Source organism: Choloepus didactylus, chromosome 6 (assembly GCF_015220235.1).
Source record: "Choloepus didactylus isolate mChoDid1 chromosome 6, mChoDid1.pri, whole genome shotgun sequence".
Taxonomy (NCBI): domain Eukaryota; kingdom Metazoa; phylum Chordata; class Mammalia; order Pilosa; family Megalonychidae; genus Choloepus; species Choloepus didactylus.
Genome location: NC_051312.1, coordinates 46,792,727 through 46,815,354, shown reverse-complemented (window position 1 = coordinate 46,815,354; position 22,628 = coordinate 46,792,727). Strand labels below are relative to the sequence as shown.

General features: G+C 34.4%; 1 protein-coding gene across 1 annotated transcript in view; it reads right to left on the bottom strand.

The window, feature by feature from the left end:
• The window catches only part of CSTF3 (cleavage stimulation factor subunit 3), an 86,433-nt gene extending 64,026 nt beyond the window's left edge, over positions 1–22,407 (bottom strand). Inside the window, exons 1-3 of the mRNA XM_037838948.1 lie at positions 22,201–22,407; positions 6,715–6,816; positions 6,497–6,592 (exon numbers count right to left, since the gene is read on the bottom strand). Coding sequence (XP_037694876.1) covers positions 6,497–6,592; positions 6,715–6,816; positions 22,201–22,227 — 225 coding nt within the window. The 5' untranslated portion in view covers positions 22,228–22,407. The remainder of the gene's footprint in view (positions 1–6,496; positions 6,593–6,714; positions 6,817–22,200) is intronic.
• Between the last annotated feature and the right edge of the window lie 221 nt (positions 22,408–22,628).

Genomic DNA, 22,628 nt, shown 5'->3' with positions numbered 1-22,628 from the left:
TTGTCAAAATAAGTTAAAATGACACAATCCTAAACCTAATTGTGGATTCAAGATATAGTTACATCGTCAAAACAGTACCAAGCATACAGTAGATACCTCCAAGATTACTTCTTGATTGATTATATAAATATACTGCTCTATACAGAACATCGTATAGCTAAAAGAAAAAGAGACTTATCACTTTGCCTCCAGATAACAACAGAGCATATTCTGCTAAGTATTAAGTACACGGACAGCAATAAAATTCATTTACTGCCCTCTGAAGTCTCAATTCCCAAAACTGGTTGCCTATTAGAAACATCTGGGAAACAACAGATTCCATATGTTCATCCTTTGGAGACTGAGACAGGAAAACTGGGATGCAAATTGGAAAATGCATGTTTTAAAAGCTTCCCAGGTGATCCTAAGGTAATGAAATTTGTGAACTTTGGCTCCAAGAGATAACAAACTGTTTTGACTTACTTTACTCATGTAAAAATAAGGAGACTAACTCATCTTATCGTCCAGATCTAAGATTCTGATTGAAACACAGTGTCCATTTAGACTTTAAATATGTAATACTTCGAACACTCATATTCTGGTTAGTGAAAGGAATATCAAGACAACCATCATCACAAAAGGACACCACCTTTTTTCCTTCAAATCCAATATGAAAAACTGCCAAAAACATCACTGTAAAAGATCACTTCCCATATACAAATCTCAGGACAAAGAAAGACTTTTCAATAAAGTCATCTGTATATGCTAAAACTAAAATTTTACAATTAAAAATTGAGCATTTCTAAATTATTATCTTTAATAGTCACATGAAAAGAATATAATTAAGCTTAAAAACAGCTTTGAGACCTTACTTGCTATCTTTGGACCTTGATACATTTCAAAGTATTAATCCAAAATTATTAATTTTAAATCTGTCTTTGAAGCCTACTTCTTTGTTCCTAAACCCACATTTCCAAATAGAAAGTTTTTCTTTGGAGGTCTCTTAAGAGTACAAAATGTTAAAACTTACCCAAAGTTATGCTTCCTTGAACCTTAAGAAAAGCAGCTGAGTTTCTCAACAAGTTGTATTCAAGGCAAATATGCACAAATTTTATTCAAGTTACCGTGGATTCTGATGTCTGTAGGGAAAACTGTACACAGACTCCAATCTATTATGCCATTATACTAACCAACTATTTGTTTTCTGATATGAAATTGCCAAGAAATTGTTTGGTAACAAAAATTAAAATTTTAAAAAGCATATTATTAAAAGCTAATAAATGCATCCCTTTCCAAGTTTATTTAAAAGTGAACCCTTTAACAGAAATTACTAGTACTATTTTAGGCATTTTCATTTCCTGGAAGTGCTTTGAACCAGACTGATTCAAAAGGAAGAATAGCTGTTTAAAGTTGAAAGGACACACTAAACCAATTAAAAACAATGAACTCCTTAGAAAACATTTGAGCCTCTTTCTTTAAGAGGTCTTTTTGTTTTTTAAGTGAAGTCAGTTACCATCTGGATCTCCTAAGTGTAAGTTAGAACCAAAGATGCTGAGCATTTTCTGTTTTGGAATTAGTTTTATTTCCAAATATGGAGGTTTTGAACTCCATAATATTATGACAGACTTGAGTGCACTTGTGCTTATACCTTATACAGGCATACAATACTGGAACATCACTTTAATTAATCTCTTGGGATAGGGGTGGGAAGGATCACACACCAAAATAATCCCCCCAAACCTTATTAACTACAATGCCCAATAATTTTTAAAAACTATTTTTTATGTACTACACCATTCAATAAATATTTAAGAAACCCCACCCACAGGGAACCTTCTGGCTACTTGATTAAAAAATCCTTTGTTTCCCAACTAATTTTAAAATGTATGTACTTTATATTACAAACACCCCCTAACATTCTGAAAACATGTATTTCATTCTATTACATTAAAAAGTAGAATATAAAGAAGCTAGATTAAAACTAAGTTGATTAGCATAAGATTGTGCTTGAAAACAAGATGACTGTATTTCACATAAGAAAATAAATTACCTAGAATATAGAAAGATTAGAAAACATAAGATTTATCTAAAGAAATTAGGTGACTATCCTTTTTCAAATATTAGTATGAAATGCTTTCAGTAAAGACAAGTCCCAAGGAAAAAAATGTATAGCCCATGTTAGAAGTGAGTAGAAGACACTTCAACATCTCTACTATGATAATGGAGAGGGAAAATAGATGGGATAAGCTAATTCAGTAGAGCTAAAAAAGAAGTTTATAGGCTTTACTACTTTATAAGGTAAACATGCAAATATTTTCTTGCTTTCAAATAGTATTTGAGCTACCCAAAACTTAGAAAATTTATCAGTTACTTCTGTGTTTGCAAATAATTCCTATTGTTTTCTTTTTCTACCCCTACCCTACACATTTACTCGTGCATTTAAGAAACTGTAGAATAAAAAGCACATTGCATTTTAGAGTAAAATCTGAAGAATCACACAGACATAGACCAACATTTATTACAAACAGGAAAAGAGCAGATCTATAAGAAAAGAGTACAGATGTTTAAAAAGGCTGTAAGCTGAAGAATAGAAATGGTCACAATCTATATAATAATGCAATAATAATATACACAAGAGGAAATTTTATCTGCTTTAAAAACCACATTGCTCAAATTTACAAAAATTATAATACAGTATTATAAACTGCAACTTAAAGGTACTAAAAAAAGTATTGGCAGTGGAGAAGTTTTCAATTTAGGTCACATGTTTCATTCTGAGTTCACTTCCATTTTCCAAGAAGAAAGGTTATTTTGAAAACTGGAAATGTATACTTCACAACCCATTATTTATAAGGAAAGAAAACCCAAGAAGAGAGAAAACGACTCATGTTTTAAAAAATTTTTTAAATAAGAAGCAATCAATTCTCTATATACTTTTATTAAAGAATTACAGCTTTCATAGACAGCAAGATACATTGTTGCTATTACCAACAGCATTACCTTCTTCATTTTTCCTTCAGCTACCAATAAAGAACATCATCCTTCAGTAAGAAAATTTCCTATGAATGTGGGCCCAGTTCAAAACAAATTACTTCTAACAATAAGATACTGTAGCATACATGTTTTACACTGATTGCCTACCTACATGAAAAGTGACAGAAACTACAAGAGAAAAAAAAAACTTAAAAGCATAAGGCAAAATTGAGTGCAAATTTTCTCTATTTTGTAATACTTAGTGACCCTTCTGACCACTCTAAAAACTGGTTCTTTAAAAAACAATAAGGCTCTGATTGGGGTATTCCACTTAACTCTAGTGTTTAAAAATTCCTATTTCTTAAACACATGACTATACTACACTGCACAACATTCATATACCAAATAAATGAACAGAGGTATATTAAAATGTTGCCTTCACTTAAAGTTAAGAAGCATGATTTTCATATCATTGCAATTATATTTAGACTCTATACTTGGTAACCACATCACTTTAGAACAGCCATACAATTGTTTACTCTTAGGATATTATTAAATCATGAAGTAGTTGTTTTGAAACATAAGTAAAACAATGATTTCACACACATAAGGCAAAATGAGATCTGCTATAAAATATACGCTAAAGTAATATGGTATAAATAATTTTTGAAATTATGTTTAAATTATCAATAATAGGGGTTGGTCCTAATTGCCCTTTCACTAGAACAAGAGAAATTTTACCTCCAACAGTTTCCATGCTTAGCAAACAAAAAAAAAATAAAAGCAGGTAATGAATTAAGTATGACATTTTAAAATCCAAATTTACGCAGATAGCTAGGTATTGCTAAAGTCTCCGCTATGAGAAAAGCTAATATACAGGTAAATATTTAAAATATCAGACTAGTATCATTAATGTCTTTACTAAATAATATAATATCATTTTCAAATGTATTTCAAGGTAAGAAGCAAAAAAATTTATTTATTTTTTGCCATTTTGTACTTAAACAGGATTTACAAGAAACTTTACTATGGGAAAGCAAATTCTCTTGTTATTATGCTATACTTTTCTGTGTATTTTCCATTTTAGAAAAAAAGCTAAATGTTTTGAGTCATACAAGTTGGTTTAAATGAATGTAAATAAATGAAACATTATCATTCTCCCATCAGGAAGTACTGAGTTACAACAAATGTATTAACAAAAACTTTATTTTCTTGAGAATGTGCACAGGATGTTATGTAAACACTCTTAGTATCACTTCCAATGTAAAGACATTCTTACTGTAACTTCAGATTTTTAAAAGTATAATAAAACAGGTTATGTGTCTTCTCCAGAAATATTAAAGACCATACTGAGTGATATGATCAAAGAAAACTTTAGTCTCTCACAGAAGTATCATAAAGAAAGAAGATGTGAGAATAAAAAATAAAAATAAAAACAAAGAACAAATCAGAAAAAAGGAAAACACAGCTCAGGATATTAATTTCTGAAACCAGCACTCAATTTTACATCGTAATTCCTAACCCAGAAACATAATTTTTTAAAGATATATACATATATATATATTCTTCACCATTTTTCCTCAATAAATGTTTTATACATACATATATATTTGTGCATGTGTGTGTGTTTGTGTTCACGTGAAATAACTGCAAACATTACAAACTATGAAAATCAGGTAACTCCTAGCAGCTCTTAAACATTTTATGAAATGAGCCTCCTATTTAGACAACTTACCCCTGGAATAACATTTGGTCTTCCTTAGAACTCTTTTTTAGTATATAGTTTGTATTACATAACTAGGATATGAGAGAAACAGTCTCGTGTTTATAATTACAGCATGGAGTATTTGCCAATTTCAGTTTAACTTATACTATAATAAAATGCATCAGGATAATGACTGAATATTTGAGAAACTAAAATCAGAAATTCCTAAAACACAGACAAGTAGTATTTCATTACATAAAAATGATTATGTACCAATATGTTCATTTCTGATGAATTCGCATATAAGCTAACGTGTTTGTAAAGTCAGGACTGGAATGTAGAACAGGTTGAGGTGATCCAGTGTTCCTTGCTTTAATGAGTAACACAAAGTAGCACTGGCTTCAGCAGACTTCAGACAGGCCTATCACTCACCTGTTGAATATCCTGCTTGCCTGTTGATGATTTAATTATAATAAGGAAAGAAACAGTCCCAGGAGATAAGTGATGAAATCTGAAGGACATGGTCATAGAATGGAACTACAACCAGAATTCATGTAAGGTACAACCTCACTCACACATACAAACACACATACCATAGGCACAACCTCACATAAAAAACTGAACACACACACAATGTTCCCACTGTTGTCCAGTAATTTTCCCCCACAAAATAATACAAACTGAACTACAGCACAAATACAATGAAAAGAGTACACTGTAGCCTCAATTTAAGTCTGCGTTGGTTGGGTTCATTCTGAGAGATACACCACAGGTGCCACTGTGCTGTGGCTGAAGTCCACTCAGAACTGCTGAGGACTAAAACTCTTGGAATGGGTCCAAAACAGACCCACATATTATCAAATTTCAGCTATGGTGGAAAATATGACAAGGCTGCAGTGTACTTGATTATGTTGAGAATTTATAATTGCAAAATTGATACTCAAAATAATAATAATGCATAAGTATTTTAACTAAGTTATAAAAAAATGGATGTGGTTTTTAGCTTAATGTGGATATCAACTATCTCCCCCTTCTCATTCCTGTCATCCCATCAATTTACCACTGGAAAAAGGATTACTTGGTGTAAATTTAACATTTTGTTATCAACTGACTGCTAATCCCTAGTCTTTAGAAACAGAAATTTTCCTTCTAATTATAAGAAAAAATGGGGTACTTAGTCTTTAAAGTAAACATACCTGCCTTCAAAATTTGAAGTTAAAAAGGAAAAAAATCAAAATATCATTGTGTAAATTATGATTATATAGGCTTGAGTCACATTAGCTTATTCGTGCATAATGTAAACTTTATCCTAAAGAAAAACTTTTCTTTAAATTATTGAAGTGCTTACATTTATTGACAAACCATGCATTTTCACAAAATTAAAATATGAAATAACTTTTTCGCCTAAAAATGTTTCATTTCACTGGAGACACTCAAAATACTAAGATAACATTTTGCATTTGCACATAATCCCATTCATATTAACTTGTAAGTAAGAATAAAAAGAAAAAATGAGTTCTAAATAAATGACACAGGAGGCAATAAATTGACACGACAAGTAAATAAAAGGCTAAAGCACTCCAATACCATTGAAACTGTTTTAATGTTGTTGCAACTCCAAAATGCAACAATCATCAGCTTGTAAAAGACCCAAATTTCAAAAATTCATTTTAATTACTCCTTTGTACCTATTTTACAACATAAAGGCAAGAGACATTTAAATCCTCCTTGTCCTGGTTGTGCTATGTTCCTAACTTGTTTTCTATAACTATAGTGTATGCTGATTCAATTCCCATCAGATGCTTTATAAGAAAAAATAAAATAAAGTAAAATATTAACCTCTGCTTCAATGTACAGTTTCCAGAATCTGCCAGAACTGGGGAACTGGGCAACAAGGCGTTCATAAGTCTTCCGTGCTTTGTCTATAGGTTGATTCTAAAATCGAAAACCAATAAACAGCATTTACAATATTATGATTATGAAAATACTATTTACTGCAGAACCAAGTAGTGTGATTGGACCCATAGAGAAGGAAATGTAATCCTATATCACTAAACCTGTGCCTCTCGAATGAGAATGCTCCAAGCGTCAAGGTCATATGGATTCTCTTCTAATTTCTTTTCAGCTTTCTTCACCTTCTCTGGGACATACTCAGCTGCCTGGAAAACAAAACAAACAAAGCAAAACTGTGATTACCATTTAAAAAAATCTCATGCCTAACTTATTAATTCAGTCACAATATTTCAGTCCCAGGAAACGATGTCCTAATATAAAGCATAAAAATGACCTCTTAAAAAAGAGTCCTGCATTTTATGGAATCTATTTTTACCTTGTTATGAGAAGTCACTTGCCTAAAAAGAATAAAATCAAACAACCACAAGCTTTTAAAAAACGTAACTCTTGACTCAAACCCATCATTTATATTAAATATTGCAGAGCAGTTCTCAAACTCTGTGATCACAAGACCGCTTTATACTCTTAAAAACTGAGGACTCCAACTCCAAAGAGCTTGTTTATGTGGGTAACAGCAATATTTACCATATTGCAAATTAAAACTGAAGAACGTTAAGTACTCATTCATTTGCAAATAAACTTATTACATAGTAATATATTTTTAATGAAAAAATGACGATTAAAAAATCCAGTGAGAATGTCTTTGTTTTACATGTTTGAAAATCTCTTTCATGCCTGCCTAATAGGCAGCTGGATTCTCATATTTGCTTCTGCATTTAGTCTACTGTCACATGTCATACAGCCACTGAAAAATTCCACTGTAAGTTTTTGAGAGAATAAGAGTGAAAAAGGCAAATAATGTCTTAGATTTACTATGAAATAGTTTGAACTCACAGATTCCCTGAAAGTCCTGGGAACCCCATGGGTCCCTGGACCACACCCAGGGAAACACTGCTATAAAGCAGTCACTGTGAGCCACAAAAGGAAAATCATGAAATAACATGGACATTTTATTTTGATATAAAGTGAAAAAAACAAACTGTATATACAGCATAATAAAACTGTAAAGGAAATCTGCAATAAGAGATTAATCTTTAAGAAAGGACACAGTGTGAAGTACTGCCCCTAACACCTTTCTTTTTCTCAATTTTAAAATGGTAATTAATAACTCATGGGACAACCCTGCCAAATACCAGTTTGGAAAAACTGAAAAAAGTCATCTGTTTATAGAGAAAATATTAAAATAATAATAAACCTTTTCCTTAGGAATAAGTTACTTTGCCAAGCCTCCCTAAGTACAACTGCTAAGTGCACATTTATTTAGAGGAAAAAAACAAAACAAAACAAAACATATTGACTAGTAATTTTGAATCAAGAGCTTTATAAATAGCTTGCTCAAGAAACTACAACTGGAAAAGAAGTATAATGAAGAAGGACTACTGGCCCCACCACATTTTAAAATACATAACCTACACAGAGTAAAACATTAGGTTATGGTGACAAAACAATCAAGGGACCAGAAGGGTTCAGAAAGAGAACCATATACGGAAAGCTAGCAAATAATAAGAGGTACTTCATATCAGAATAGTGGATTATTCAATAAATGGTGTTCAAAATTGTATAATCACCTAGGAAAAAAATTAAGTTGAATTCCCATTTTATCGTTTTCACCAAAATAAATTTCACACAGATCAAAGACTTAAACATTAAAAATGAAAATACAAGAACTAGAGGCAAACATGGTAAAAATTATCTTTACCTAAAAAATGTTATTCTGAAGCCTTCGAAAAGATTAAATTACAAAGAAAGTTTAAATTTGGGCATGAGAAAGTAGTGACAGTCAAAAGACAACCTTAAAAATATCTTCAACATATGACAAAGCACTAAGTTTATTACTATAGAGTCCAGTCAATAAAAAACCAGGGACTCAAAAAGAAAATGGGCAAAGTATATGAACAGCTCACAGAAAAGGAAACACAACTAACTTTCAACACTGATAAAAAATGCAGAGTTAAATCATAAGATAGAGACCACAATTTTATAATTATCATTGCACTGGCAAGGGTATGAAGAAACAGATAATCTCACATTGTTGGCAGGGGCAAGGAGCAGTAATGATCAAAATTTAAAATGAACTTTTGACCCTGAATTCTACTTCTAGCTACTTATCCTATTATATTCTGGCACATGTGCACAACGATTTATATGGAAGGATAGTCAGCTGCTAGGCCGTCTGTCACTGCCTAAGGCTGGAAATAATTTAGGACTATTTAAAACTTGGCATTTGTAGTCACTAAAAAGAACAAGGCAGGGCACATCTATGGGTAACATCATGAAGGACCTCCATATTAGGTTATAAAAAAGCAAGGTACAGAACAATACTTTTGTGCAAAAAAAGGGAGGGGCTGGGGAAGACACACACAACATATACAGACCCATCTAGAACGGAATACATCAAGAATACACAGGAAACTGGTAAAGTGCCTGCTTCCTTGGAGTGGTTGATATGTGGAGAAAAAGTTATATTATACTGTAAACTCTTCATCCTGTGAATTTTTAATGTTCATCTGAAAAATGCTTGCTCAGTGTCTAGTTAAGTGCCAGGCAATGTTAAAGGAATACTTCGGATACAACAAAATAATAAAGACCCCTTCTACGAAAGGGTTTGCTTCCTGAAAAAGTAAACTTTAAAAAAAAAAAAAAAAAAAGGCAAATAAACTAGAATCCTAGTTTGTTGGTAGCATATCACCTATAAAATAATGGCAAAAAAAAGCATGCAAAATTGATATTTAAATCAGAAATTAAACAACTGTCAATTTATACTTGAATATCCATCGGTACTCAGTGCTAACAATTAGCATTTCAAAGTCTGATGGTACAAATCACTCAAGATCCACTTATTGAAAACCAACCCGCAAAATTAGATAACGTATATCATAGTCTGTAAAAGGAAGAAACTAAGAAACAGCATCTAATATTTGGCCAAGAATAATCATAGCAAGAAGTATAAATGTCTCCTTATTGAATAAAATAATTCAACCCTTCAGTGTATCTCAACACTGGCTGTATACATTAGAATCACCTGGAGGAAGGATTTTTAAAAATATTCAAAAAAAAAAAAACTCACGCCCCACCCTAGATCAATTACATCAAAAGTACTAGGGATTGGCCAGGCCATCAGTTTTTTGTTTTGTTTTTTTTGTTTTTAAACTCTCCAGGTGGTTCTAATGTGCAGCCCAGGGGTTTCTAACCTTTTGTAATACCACAGACCCTTTTTGCAGTCTAGTGAAGCCTATGGACCCTTTCAAATACACAAAATAAAACTATAAAAACGAACTAAAAGAGATCTCAAAAGACATCAATTATACTGAAATATAATTATCAAAATACCTTTAAAACAAAAGTTTTATATAGTAATATGTACCTAACACATTAAATAACAATCTAGCGATGCGTATAAACAACATTTTGAATATTAGTGTCTAAGTCACACATACTGCTAACACTACTGTGATTTCTTGCCTACATTCATAATCGAAGAAAGCGCCCAATTTCAGTTAGACTAGTAAAAGTAAAAAAATTTTTTCCCCCATCCAAGTTCATGGAACCCCCAAAATTCTAACCCCCGACATAGGAGGAGATGCCCATGGACCTAAGAATTTCTGCAAAGAACGCTGGAGTTCAAATTTAAAAAACATTAGTTGATAACTGCCCTTCCCGCTACATGGGATCTGACACCCAGGGGTGTAAATCTCCCTGACAACATGGGATATGACTCCTGGGGATGAATGTGGACCTGTGGGATTGAAAACATCTTCTTGACCAAAAGGGGGATGCAAAATGAAACTAAATAAAGTTTCAGTGGCTGAGAGATTCCAAATGGAGTCAAGAGGTCACTCTGGTGGGCATTCTTATGCACTATCTAGATAACTCTTTATAGGTTTTAATGCACCGGAATAGCTAGAAGTAAATACCTGAAACTATCAAACTACAAACCGGTAGCCCTGACTCTTGAAGACGACTGTACAGTAACGTAGCTTACAAGGAGTGACAGTGTGACTGTGAAAGCCTTGTGGCTCACACTCCCTTTATCCAGAGTTATGGATGGATGAGTAGAAAAATGGGGACAAAAAACTAAATGAAAAATAGGGTGGGATGGGGGGGATGATTTGGGTGTTCTTTTTTACTTTTTTTTTTAATTCTTATTTTCACTTTTTCTGGTACAAGTAAAATATTCAAAAAATAGATTGGGGTGATGAATGCACAACTATATGATTGTACACTTGGATTACTGTATGGTATGTGAATATATCTCAATAGAATTGAATTTTAAAAAAATACAATTCAGCCATGAACTTAAAAAAAAAATTAGTTGAACATCTATTACAGGTATTACGTAATGGGTATTTTTGCTTTCATTAGCCTCTTTAATCATCACTCCTTGTTAAGAAGGTATTAACTATATTTCAAAATAAGAAATATAATTAAGTTACATTATTCTGCCCAGAATCCAGTGAGATTTTGGCAGAAACATGGCGTAGAGCTTTTTTTAAATCAGTTACATCCCTAAATATTTTACTCTGACCAAAGATATTGTTAAATGTTCACAAAACAATTTATGAAGTTAATTCTCAATCACATTAATTAACAATGACAGCTAATCAAAATGGCCAAAAGTTTACTCTGGTAGCTATGGCCACATTTCATTCCCACAGCAAGCCTTCTCATTGTCACAGCTATGAACCAGTTGGGTAGCCAATGCTGAGAGTAGCATTTTGTTTTCTGGCCTAGTTACCATATTACTACAGAGCAAAGGAAAATTGATACCCACAAGGAGAGAGGCTGGACCTTCATAGGAAATGGAGTTATATTATTATTTCCAGAGCAGAGGAATAGGCCACTTTAAGAAGTGGGAACCCACTAGATCTACTTTATCTTTAGACTTGCCTATTCTGTACATGTTATATAAATGGAATCATACAATGTGTGCTTTTTCTTTCTGGCTTTTACTAGTAATGTTTTGGGGTTAATGTTGTAGCACATATCACTATTCATTTCTTTTTATTGCCAAATAATATTCCATTGTATGGATGACCCACATCTTATTTGCCTAATAGACATTTGGGTCATTTCTACTTTTTGGCTATTATAAATAATGCTGCTATGGACATTTCACATACAAGTTTTTGTGTAGACCTCCTTTTGTTTGTTTTCATTTTTCTTGGGTATATAACTAACAGGGGAATTGCTGGGTCATGTGGTTACTCTATGTTTAACCATCTGAGGAACTGTCAAGATTGTTTTTCACAGATGCACCATTTTATATTCCCACCAGCATTGTACGAGGGTTCTAATTTCTCCACATCCTTGGCCAGTACTATCTTTTGGATTAGTCATTCTAGTGGGTGTGAAGTGGTATCTTGTAGTTTTGATTTTCATTTCCCTAATGACATGATGCTGAGCATCCTTTCATGTGCCATATCTGTGTATCTTCTGTGGAGAAATGTCTATTCAGATCTTTTGCCCATTTCCAAAGTAGGTTATTTTCTTTTTATTATTAAATTGTAAGAGTTCTTTATATATTATACATACAATTCCTTTATCAGTATATGATTTCCAAAAAATTTTTCCCATTCTGTGGGATGGCTTTTCACTTTCCATGTTTACCCTTTTGTTTGGTATGTGAAGCTAACACAGGAAACCTTGGTCTAAGCAATTTTGACCTTTTTATTAAAAAATCCCTTTATGCTCTTAAAAACTGAGAAACCCAATGAGATTTGTTTAAAATGTGGGTTATATCTTGATATTTATCATATTATCAATCAGAACTGAAAATATTTAAAAATATTAACTCATTTAAAAATAACAATAAACCCCTTAAATGCTAGCATATTATAAAAAGTAGTATTTCTCCCAAAAAAAAGTGAGAATGGCACTCTTCTACATTTTTGCCATCTCTTAAATGTCTAGTTAAATAAAAGACATTATCTGCTTCTGCTTCCAATCTGTTGCAATACATTATTTTGGATAAAACAGATGAGGAAAATTCAGGTTCAGTTAGTAGCTGGGAAAGGAAGGAGCATTTTTAACAACTTTTTATATAATTGTGGAAAATACCACTGTACATTCTTGAGACAATGAGAGTGAAAAGGCAAGTTAGGGTTATACGACAAGTTTTGACCTCACAGACCTCTTGAAAGGGTCTCAGGGACGGCCAGGGTCTACATACCACATTATCATAACCATTAAACTATTCAACTGAACTAACTGGCCTGCCTTCAGTTTGTTCTGAATAAAATTAGCTTACTTTCTCAATATTCAGTTTCTAGAAGTCATCTGCCCTTGGACTACATGAAAAACAGAACAAGCAATCGTGATTCAAGATAACCCCATAACGAAAATATAGGACAGAAATTTTATAGAATACCAACCAAATATAAATCTCTAAAGGATGGACTCATGGGTGATTTGAACTTCAGGGCAACTTTCTAATACTCAGCAGTAGCATATTTCAAATGAACTGAAGTACACAAGACAACTCAGAAAAGATAGGTTGGTATACTATGTATCACCACAGGAAAACCCACCACACTCCAGGTTTTGAATTCTACTAAAACTGCAACAAAATTGGGGAACCCTTACCATAGGAAACAGATCATGGCCCCAAGTTAGATGAGATGCACAGCAACTAAAATAGCTCCGTTTAAAAGTAACAGAAAATCACAAAGCTCACATTTTATTGGCTATCAAGTCAACGTTTTAATCTTAGCAACTTCCCTTTTGGCAGCTTTATAGATCAATAAATAAAATTTGGAAAGTACTCCCCCAAAATTAATGCAACACCTAGGTTCTAACCCATCAAATATTTTTCATCCTATCTCCAATACATTAAGATGTGGCTCTAAAGAGTAAATCATATTAATTAGAAGGCCAATATATAAACAATTAGGCCTTTCTTTCTCTGATGGATAAATTGGGGGAAAGGAGTGAGAAAGACAAATCATATAGGGCTTTAAAGGCAGGTGCTTTTTATTGTGAGATGGGAAGGCAGTGAAAGTTATGCATAGAGGAGTAACAATCTGACTTACCTTTCAATGAGATGATGCCTGCTGTGTTGAAAACAGACTGAAAGAAGGTAAGAGCAGAAAAGCAGAAAAACAATTAGAATATTAGAAAAATCTATGGGAGTTATATGACTTAAACCTGGGCAACTTGGGCAGAGGTTAAGGAATCATCAAATTCTGGATCTGTTTTAAGATTTTCTGACAGATTGAATGTGGATTGTGGGAGCAAGAGAAGAGTCAAGATCTGGCCTGAGAAATTTCAAGGATGGAATTACCATCAACAGAGATGGAAAAGACTGTGGTTAGTACAGATTTGACTAAAAGATAGTTCAGTTTAGATGAGCTAAGTTTGGGATGTCTACTAGACATCCAAGTGGAGACAGCAGTTGCATAAGATGTCTTGAGTTCAGGGCCAAGACCTGGCCTGAAGAAAAACTTGGGAACCACACTATGAAAAGATACATAAAGCTAAGAGACTTCATGACATCACTAAGGGAGTGAGTCTGGATAAGGGCAACAGAATTAACCAACAAAGATGGGATACCTAAGGTAGCCAAGGGAAGAAAGTGTTTCCATGGAGTGGGGTTTGAAAAAGATGAACAGGAGGCAGTGAGCATAAACAACTGTACCAAGTAGTTAGCTGTAAAGGAGAATAACGAAATGGAGCAGAAACTAGAGGGGGGGAATTATTTCCAATATTTATGATTTAAGCTTTATTGAAACTCCAAACCACACACTTTCTGCATTGTATCATAACTTACATTAGGGATTTATTAATTTGGGGTGGGATGGATGGGGAATTTCAGGGAGTAGGGGAGATGACAGACACTATTATACTAATGATTGAAGGAATAAAATATTTTGATTCTTTCTTCCCATTTCCACCAGAGAGGTAAAACTTGGACCAAAAAAAGGTATTCTCTTTCTCCAAACACCTGGCTATTTTTGTGGTAAACTGGGAAGGTGTTACCCTAGGGATCATTTGAGTCAAAATAGGGATTAGGAAAAGCTTAATTCAAGTGATAAATGATAAACATTAAAAAATAAGAGGAAATGTCCCATACCATATCTGTGTACAGTTGTCCAGAAAACATAATCAGAATGATGATTCACCAAATAAGCTCTATAGATTGGTTGCCCATGTATATGTCACCACTTTCAAAAACCTATATCAATGTAGATGAAAACTAACAGCTCATTATTAAATAAAATTTTTAAATGGCCGCCAAAAAAAAAAAATATTGGGGGGGAGATGGTAGAGGTTAAATGACATAAAAAGCTCAATGATCAAGAGAATTAAGTAGAGTGAAGTTTCAACCTTAGTTTTGTAACGAGTATTTTCACTATAAGGGGTAATGACTGGCTAACTAAATATAGTGGAGGGAGGAAAATCAGTAAAGCCTAACTATCCTCAAATAATCTGCCTTTTGCTCCCTCCACTTCACTTATTTTATCAATAATGCATCCAAAACAACTGGTGGTTCACAGATTTTCAATTACATAAAATTCAGCTACGGTACTCATTTCAAATGAAGATTCTCTGCCTCACTTTACAGAATTTGACATGGTAGGTCTAAACTGAGGTCTAGGCATCTATACTTTTATAAAGCACCTAAGTGATTACGATCCAATTGGACTATTTATTCTACCTTTCTGTAAATACGTTTTTTTCCAAATGTCTAGTTTTCTTGAAAATAAGATGGCATCAGACCTACATCATTCAAATTGTTTTTTACTAAAACATTAAGAAACTGAATATACCATGTTATACGAGTCTTTCTTGATGGCTAACCTTTTTTCAAAATTGGACTCTTCAAAGTAACATTCTGCAAGTCTTTCTGAACAGACTTGCTGCTGTAGCGATGTGAGACCATTCACAGGCCTAGAGAATAAAGCATTTTATATGACACGTGTCACATTAGGACTGGATATGAACTTCTGTGTTCCTTTACCAGTGCAACATTCTTAGATTTTTTTTGTGAATGACATGGAATGTGTATGCTGCAATACAAAGCAGTGATCCCTTCTTCAAACCCCCACAAGACTACAACTCTACTAAATATGCAAATATTTCAAAAACTTAAAAACACATGTAGCCTTTAGGATACTGGTCCAGTTAATAATACATACTTATCACATATACTTATCAAATGTGCTTACTTATCCCTTAGGAAACAAATAGCTACAAACTAGAAACAAAAATCCTTTGGAACTTGAGAAACACAGGTTCTTTTAACCAAGAGTAGCCAAGATATTAACTTACCAGATAAACTAAACCATTAGAAAAGTATCTATTAGGACACATAGTTTTGTCCTTTTGATTTCAAAATTTCAATATTTACTGCTTATTGTAAGTGGTCCATTCATCTAACTAAAATTTAAACATTTGCCCAACTCAAATCCCCTTTAGCTCAATTCTCATAATACCCACTGTCCAAGAAAACTAAACAACAAAAAAGATTAAAATTCACAGCGAGGGCCTGTCTGAAGGGAACCAAGGATTTAGAGACATGGTTGAAAAGCATCAAACCATGAACTGTTTGACAATTCTCCAATTAATAGGCACAAACATCTGAAGTTCTGTCAAGGATGTAAACTCCTTGTATTCCCTGAGATTACCAGATATTGAAGGCCTCATGATACTTTTCTGTACCTCTAATACTTTTCATGATACTTTCAAGAAAAAACAATCCTATCATTCCTTAAACACAGATCAGTTTCTCTTAGGAACAATTATTGCCAAAAAGTAATCTATACAGTCTAGTTTTCCCAAAAAATATTAATAACAATAAAGATCAAATCATTTGTCTGCCCAAAATGGTTACACTAAATATCACTTAAAATAAATAGGCATAGGGAACTGGTGGTTTGATGGGTTGAGCCCTCTACCGTAAGTTTTACCCTTGGGAAGACGGTTGCTGCAAAGGAGAGGCTAGGCCTCCCTATAACTGTGCCTAAGAGCCTCCTCCCGAATGCCTCTTTGTTGCTCAGATGTGGCCCTCTCTCTCTAGCTAAGCCAACTTGAAAGGTGAAATCACTGCCCTCCCCCCTACGTGGGATCAGACACCCAGGGGAGTGAATCTCCCTGGCAACATGGAATATGACTCCCGGGGAGGAATGTAGACCTGGCATCGTGGGATGGAGAACATCTTCTTGACCAAAAGGGGGATGTGAAAGGAAATGAAATAAGCTTCAGTAGCAGAGAGAGTCCAAAAGGAGCCGAGAGGTCACTCTGGTGGGCACTCTTACGCACAATTTAGACAACCCTTTTTAGGTTCTAAAGAATTGGGGTAGCTGGTGGTGGATACCTGAAACTATCAAACTACAACCCAGAACCCATGAATCTTGAAGACAATTGTATAAAAATGTAGCTTATGAGGAGTGACAATGGGATTGGGAAAACCATAAAGACCACACTCCACTTTGTCTAGTTTATGGATGGATGAGTAGAAAAATAGGGGAAGGAAACAAACAAACAAACAGACAAAGGTACCCAGTGTTCTTTTTTACTTCAATTTCTCTTTTTCACTTTAATTATTATTCTTATTATTTTTGTGTGTGTGCTAATGAAGGTGTCAGGGATTGATTTAGGTGATGAATGCACAACTATGTAATGGTACTGTGAACAATCGAATGTACGATTTGTTTTGTATGACTGCGTGGTATGTGAATATATCTCAATAAAATGAAGATAAAAAAATAGGGAAAAAAATGCAGGAAATGCTGTCACAGAATTTGTTAAAAACAGACAAAAATAATTGGGTTCCAAGAACACATGGTCCCCCATACATATTAGCCCTTGCCCTCCCTCTTCCTGCCCCCACACACATCCAACCTGGCTTTAAAACTGTTTGGCCATGGTTATCACCTCTGAACAGCTTTTAGGTACTAATGGTCACCTGACAAAATGCACTAGGTTTCAAGTTTCCAAGAACACATGGTCCTCCATACATATTAGCCCTTGCCCTCCCTCTTCCTGCCCCCACACACATCCAACCTGGCTTTAAAACTGTTTGGCCATGGTATCACCTCTGAATAGCTTTTAGGTACTAATGGCTACCTAACAAAATGAACTAGGTTTCAAGTTTCGACACTGTGGGCGGTTCAACTTTTTCTTTCCTCATTACTAAGTATACAATAGAACACATAATTTCTATATCTCCTTAAACCTACTTTTCACCAAAAGCAAAACACTGATTTATGGCCCTAAATCCCCTTCTTTGTTGAGAATTATCAGCAATTAATCTGTGCTTCTCAAAACCATGTAATTTTTCCAAAGTAAGGATTATTTCATTCATATTTTAGGTCTTCCTAATTCTAGAGTAGACTATATATTCATATATACGTATTTTTAAAGTGAAGCATTATTTCTAAAAGACAAGGGTGTAAAAACTCAATTTTAGGAACTCAACAGTTCATATGAATTGATTTGGTCCTTTTATCCAAAAAAACTAAAAAAACATTCATTCTTACGCCCAACACATTATACTTTGTATTAATTATTTTCACTACCCTCCCAACAGCTTAAATTCTTTTAAGGAATTTGCAATATATAGCCTAGGTGCAAATTTCATTAACTCATTTACTGAACATCTTTTTATAAAGACAGTATTTTTAGGTTTTTTAAGCTACAAAATCCCCTCAACTCAAAACCTGATGGAGGATCTCTATATTAACAGTATGTTAAATGCTGTATGGGTAGCGCACAAGGTAAAATGGGGAAAAGAAAGAATGAGATAAAAAAAATTGAATCAAGTAAAAAAAATATACAAAATTTAAAAATAGCCATAATTACACAGCAACTACATGTGTGTTTTAGGGGGTGTCATGGATTGAACTGTGTCCCCTAAAAAGACATGTTCAAGTTCTAACCCCTGATCCTATGAATGTGAATTTATTACTAAGCAGCATTTTAAAAGATGTTATTAGCTAAGATGAGGCCAAACTGGATTAGGGTGGCCCCTAGTCCAATATGACTAGTGTCCTTATAAGGAGGAGACGAGACAGACGACGTAGATGACCATGTGAGAGAAGCAGAGATTGAGTTATGCTACCACAAACCAAGGAGTGCCTTGGATTACCAGCCACTCACCAGGGAGAGGCAAGGAATGGACTCTCCCTTTCAAAAGGAAGCATGGCTTTGGTGACATCTTGATTTTGGATTTCTAGCCTCCACAAACAAGACAAAAATTTCTGTTGTTTAAGCCAACTAGTCTATGATATTTTGTTACAGCAGCTCTGGCAAACTAAGACGGGGGGGAAAACCTATATCCAAAATAATTTTATCACCATTAATCTAGCAAAAAGAGTAAACAAGGAGTTCCAAAGGAATACCTAAGAACAATATAAAGTAATTTAAGGAGCTCTCTAAATAGCAAAATTAAACTTTCTTACCATAGTAAAAAATTTACAACCCAAAACCCTAGCAGTGATTTTGCTCATCTACACAATCACTTCCCTCTTTCAGAGGGTACAAAACTAGAGATTTAATACCAATAGAGAAATGGTCATCCATATTTTTGAGTAACAAATTAAGATATTATCAAGTTTATTCAATAAACTTGTTTGTAACTTCAATGCTACTGAAAGGCTGAAATAAATCTACGCCTTATATCTTGCAGATTCTTTGTCCATTTCATCCCTTGAATTCCTTCCAAAGCAAATTCATGATTCAGAGTGGGGGTTTTGCATTTTTTCTTACTATTCTTTAGTTTTATTTACTCTTTTTCCTCGTCCATCATTTCAGGTCACTTTAGGCACTCTCTTTTCCTTTAAGTTTTCACTAATAGCTGTCTTATTTTCAAACAAGGTACAGTTAATTCATATTTTTAATGTCACTGTAAGATAACAATTAATTACCAATTCAGTTAAAGTCAAATTATATAATAACTGGGATTTGCTTCCAAGTAATGAGGGTGGGGGACAGGTGAAGGTATAGAAAAAACAAGATCAACCACGAGTTGAGAATTGTTGAAGCTGGATGATAGAGACATGGTGATACACTGTACTATTCTTTGTTTTATATGTTTGAAATTTATCTTTTATACAGTGAAATAAAAAGTTACATGAAGAATTAGATGTCCAAAAATGTCTTTTGAACTGAAGGAAAAAAGACATAGGACCCACCATAAGGGTGTCTTCCCCAGCCAAATTTGGGATAACCTGATCAAACAAAAGAAAAATGACTCTAGCTGAATGTAACACATTATTTAAACAGAAAACCCTTTAATCCAGTGATACTCAATTTTTTAAAAAGAGAAAGGAAAAACAGGAAATCTCTACAGAAAAACATGAGCCAGTAAATCTTGTTAACAAGATAACTTTTTTTTAGTCTCCATTCTGCCACCTCTAACATAACTAATTTAGTCAAGGATTAATAATGGATGAAAAAGAAAGCCTGAGTGAGGAACATGGTATCAACCCAGATTACTAACTGCAAAAGGGGAAAAATAAGCCTTTACAATGAAGGGATCCAACACTCACCACCATAACCAAGTACTCATACTAAACCAGCACAATAATGGAACAACCCAGCATCAAGTGCCTTTTGAAGTAATACAAAATGAAGCACCACCTATATAGTATCCTATCAAAAAAATTTAACCTGAATCTTAAGAAGACTAAAGCTTTCGGGTAATAAAGAAGATCCATAGCTAAGTAAAATGACACCACAAGAAAACAATCAAATTCAGAAAGTGAGAAATGAACTGTCTTCTTCAAATAGACATATGTTGGGGGGCAGGGGGTGAGAATTATGACTGTCTAGAGACATAACCAAATATCTCAATAGGTCAACCTATATTAGACTCTGGTTCCCAAAATAAAACTAAAACAAAAAACCTATAAATCACTCTTGGAACTACTGGAGAAATCTGAACTTGGACTGGATTTTAGAAATGATATTGGAATTAGCATTTCTCGGATGTGAAAATGGTATTGTGGTTAAGTGACATAATGAAGAGAATGCTGAAATATGTAGGGGTGAAATACGTGCCAATGACCTTCAAATAAACATGTATGGAGAAACAAAGCAATTACAGCAAAATATTAACAACTTGATTCCAGATGAAGAACTGTACTGTAGGTGTTCAATGCACTTCTGACTTTTCTCAAAGCTGAAAATGGCATAATAAAACTTTGGGGGAAATTATTTTTCTGTGAATTTTCACCGTTTCTCACCATTAAAACAGCACAGTTCTGAACTACTCAAAGTCATGGTCAACACTGCAGAATCTTTATGGTTTTAGATAGATTGTAAGAATTAACATTGAATTTTGAAAACTTTTAATGAAACCTCACTTGACTCTCAGATGACAAGATACTAGTCCAGAAAAAGGATAGTTAAAATATAGTTTTGATTTATTAATTTTAAGACTTGACATTCTTGGGCATTACACAGTATGCACACACTGTGAAAATTTCAGGAATGAAATCAATCTGCAAACACAAAACTCAGTTTAGACAAACTTTCCCAGTATAATGAAATTTACACCCACTCAGGCTATTCAATGGGAGCGTTCCTATTTTGCCTCATCTCTATCAGCTTACAAGTTATATGCTGGGGACTTGAAAATGTATTTCACTTGAAATGTATTTCGTTGCTATGGCAATGGGACAGTTCAAGAAATTGAGATTTGCAGGCTAGCTAGTCTCCATTTTAAAAATGGTATCTACCTAACCATACCAGGACTTCACACAGAAATCGAATTTAAGGACATCTTTAATAAAATAGCTTTCAAACAAACCTCTTTCAAACAAAAAGGTAAATACGATCCTACCAAAATCTGAAAGGAAACTGCCAAAAAAAAAAACCACATTGATCTGAGATCTTAATTTTAAAATATATAAGTGTCACATCTAGTACTAAAACAGATGCATTCACAGTGGCCAAAACAGAATTCTCCTTTCCGATTTATCAAATTCTGCAATGTTTGTGTCGCTGGAAAAACGAAACTGAAATGTGGGTAAAAGAGAGAAAAAGCGAGAGAAAGCCACATAATTCCCAGAAATCTCTGCATAACCATAAACACCTTTTCTGTTCATTCTTTCTCCCAAGAGCATTTTTCTCCAGATTCCTTTTGTCTACAATTATTTCTTAAACTAGTACCCTCCCTATTTCTAGGTACAGTGTATTTCTCGTAAAGGGGGTGGAGGAATCACTGTCAAGATTTTCGAAAACGGCGAATACACGTTAAAATAATCAATTCCTAACTACCTTAACACCGAAACGACACCAAAGAAAAGCATCCCATCCCGAGCATTTCTATGAATCTAAATGGGACAAAGCAGCCTCCCGGCTATTGTTTGGATCAAATATTTGTTCGTAATAATGCTAACACAGAGAAGTCGAAAAATATTTTAATTCCAGTCAGATCTTGTTCCCTATTCCCTCATTCTTCTGCACCCCATCCTCCGGGTTCAAGAGACCCCTGATTTCTTCCTCTGAGAACATAGCTGGAGCACTCGGACGAAAAGGGAATTGGAGAGAAGAGGTCGCCACGAGGCCCCACCACTCTCCTTCCTCACCTGCTCCGTGGCTCCGTCTCCTGACATGGCCCCAGCTGATTAGAACGTGCGCACTGGCCCCCGATGAGAAGCTAGAAAAGAAAAATTAAACTAAAAACCACCCCCAAACCAGTAAAATTACCCCTGCCCAGAGGAGCCACACCGCCAGCACCAAACACCACCGCCCACTCAAATGTGAATTAAAATGGCTGCGCCCCAGCCGGCCGAGGGAGGGGGTGTGGCTTCGCATTAACTTCCGGGGCAATAGACGGAACTAATACCAAAGCACACCGGTTACTCTAGGCGCGCAGACGCAGAAAGATCCCAGAGGCGGGACTCAATGCCAGAATTGAAGTTACCGCGCTGGGCGGGAGAGGCTGTTGCTTAGCTGGGTGAAACCGGCTGGGAGGCGGGAAACTGTTTCGCCTGGAGGCTTGCGCGCTTTTTGG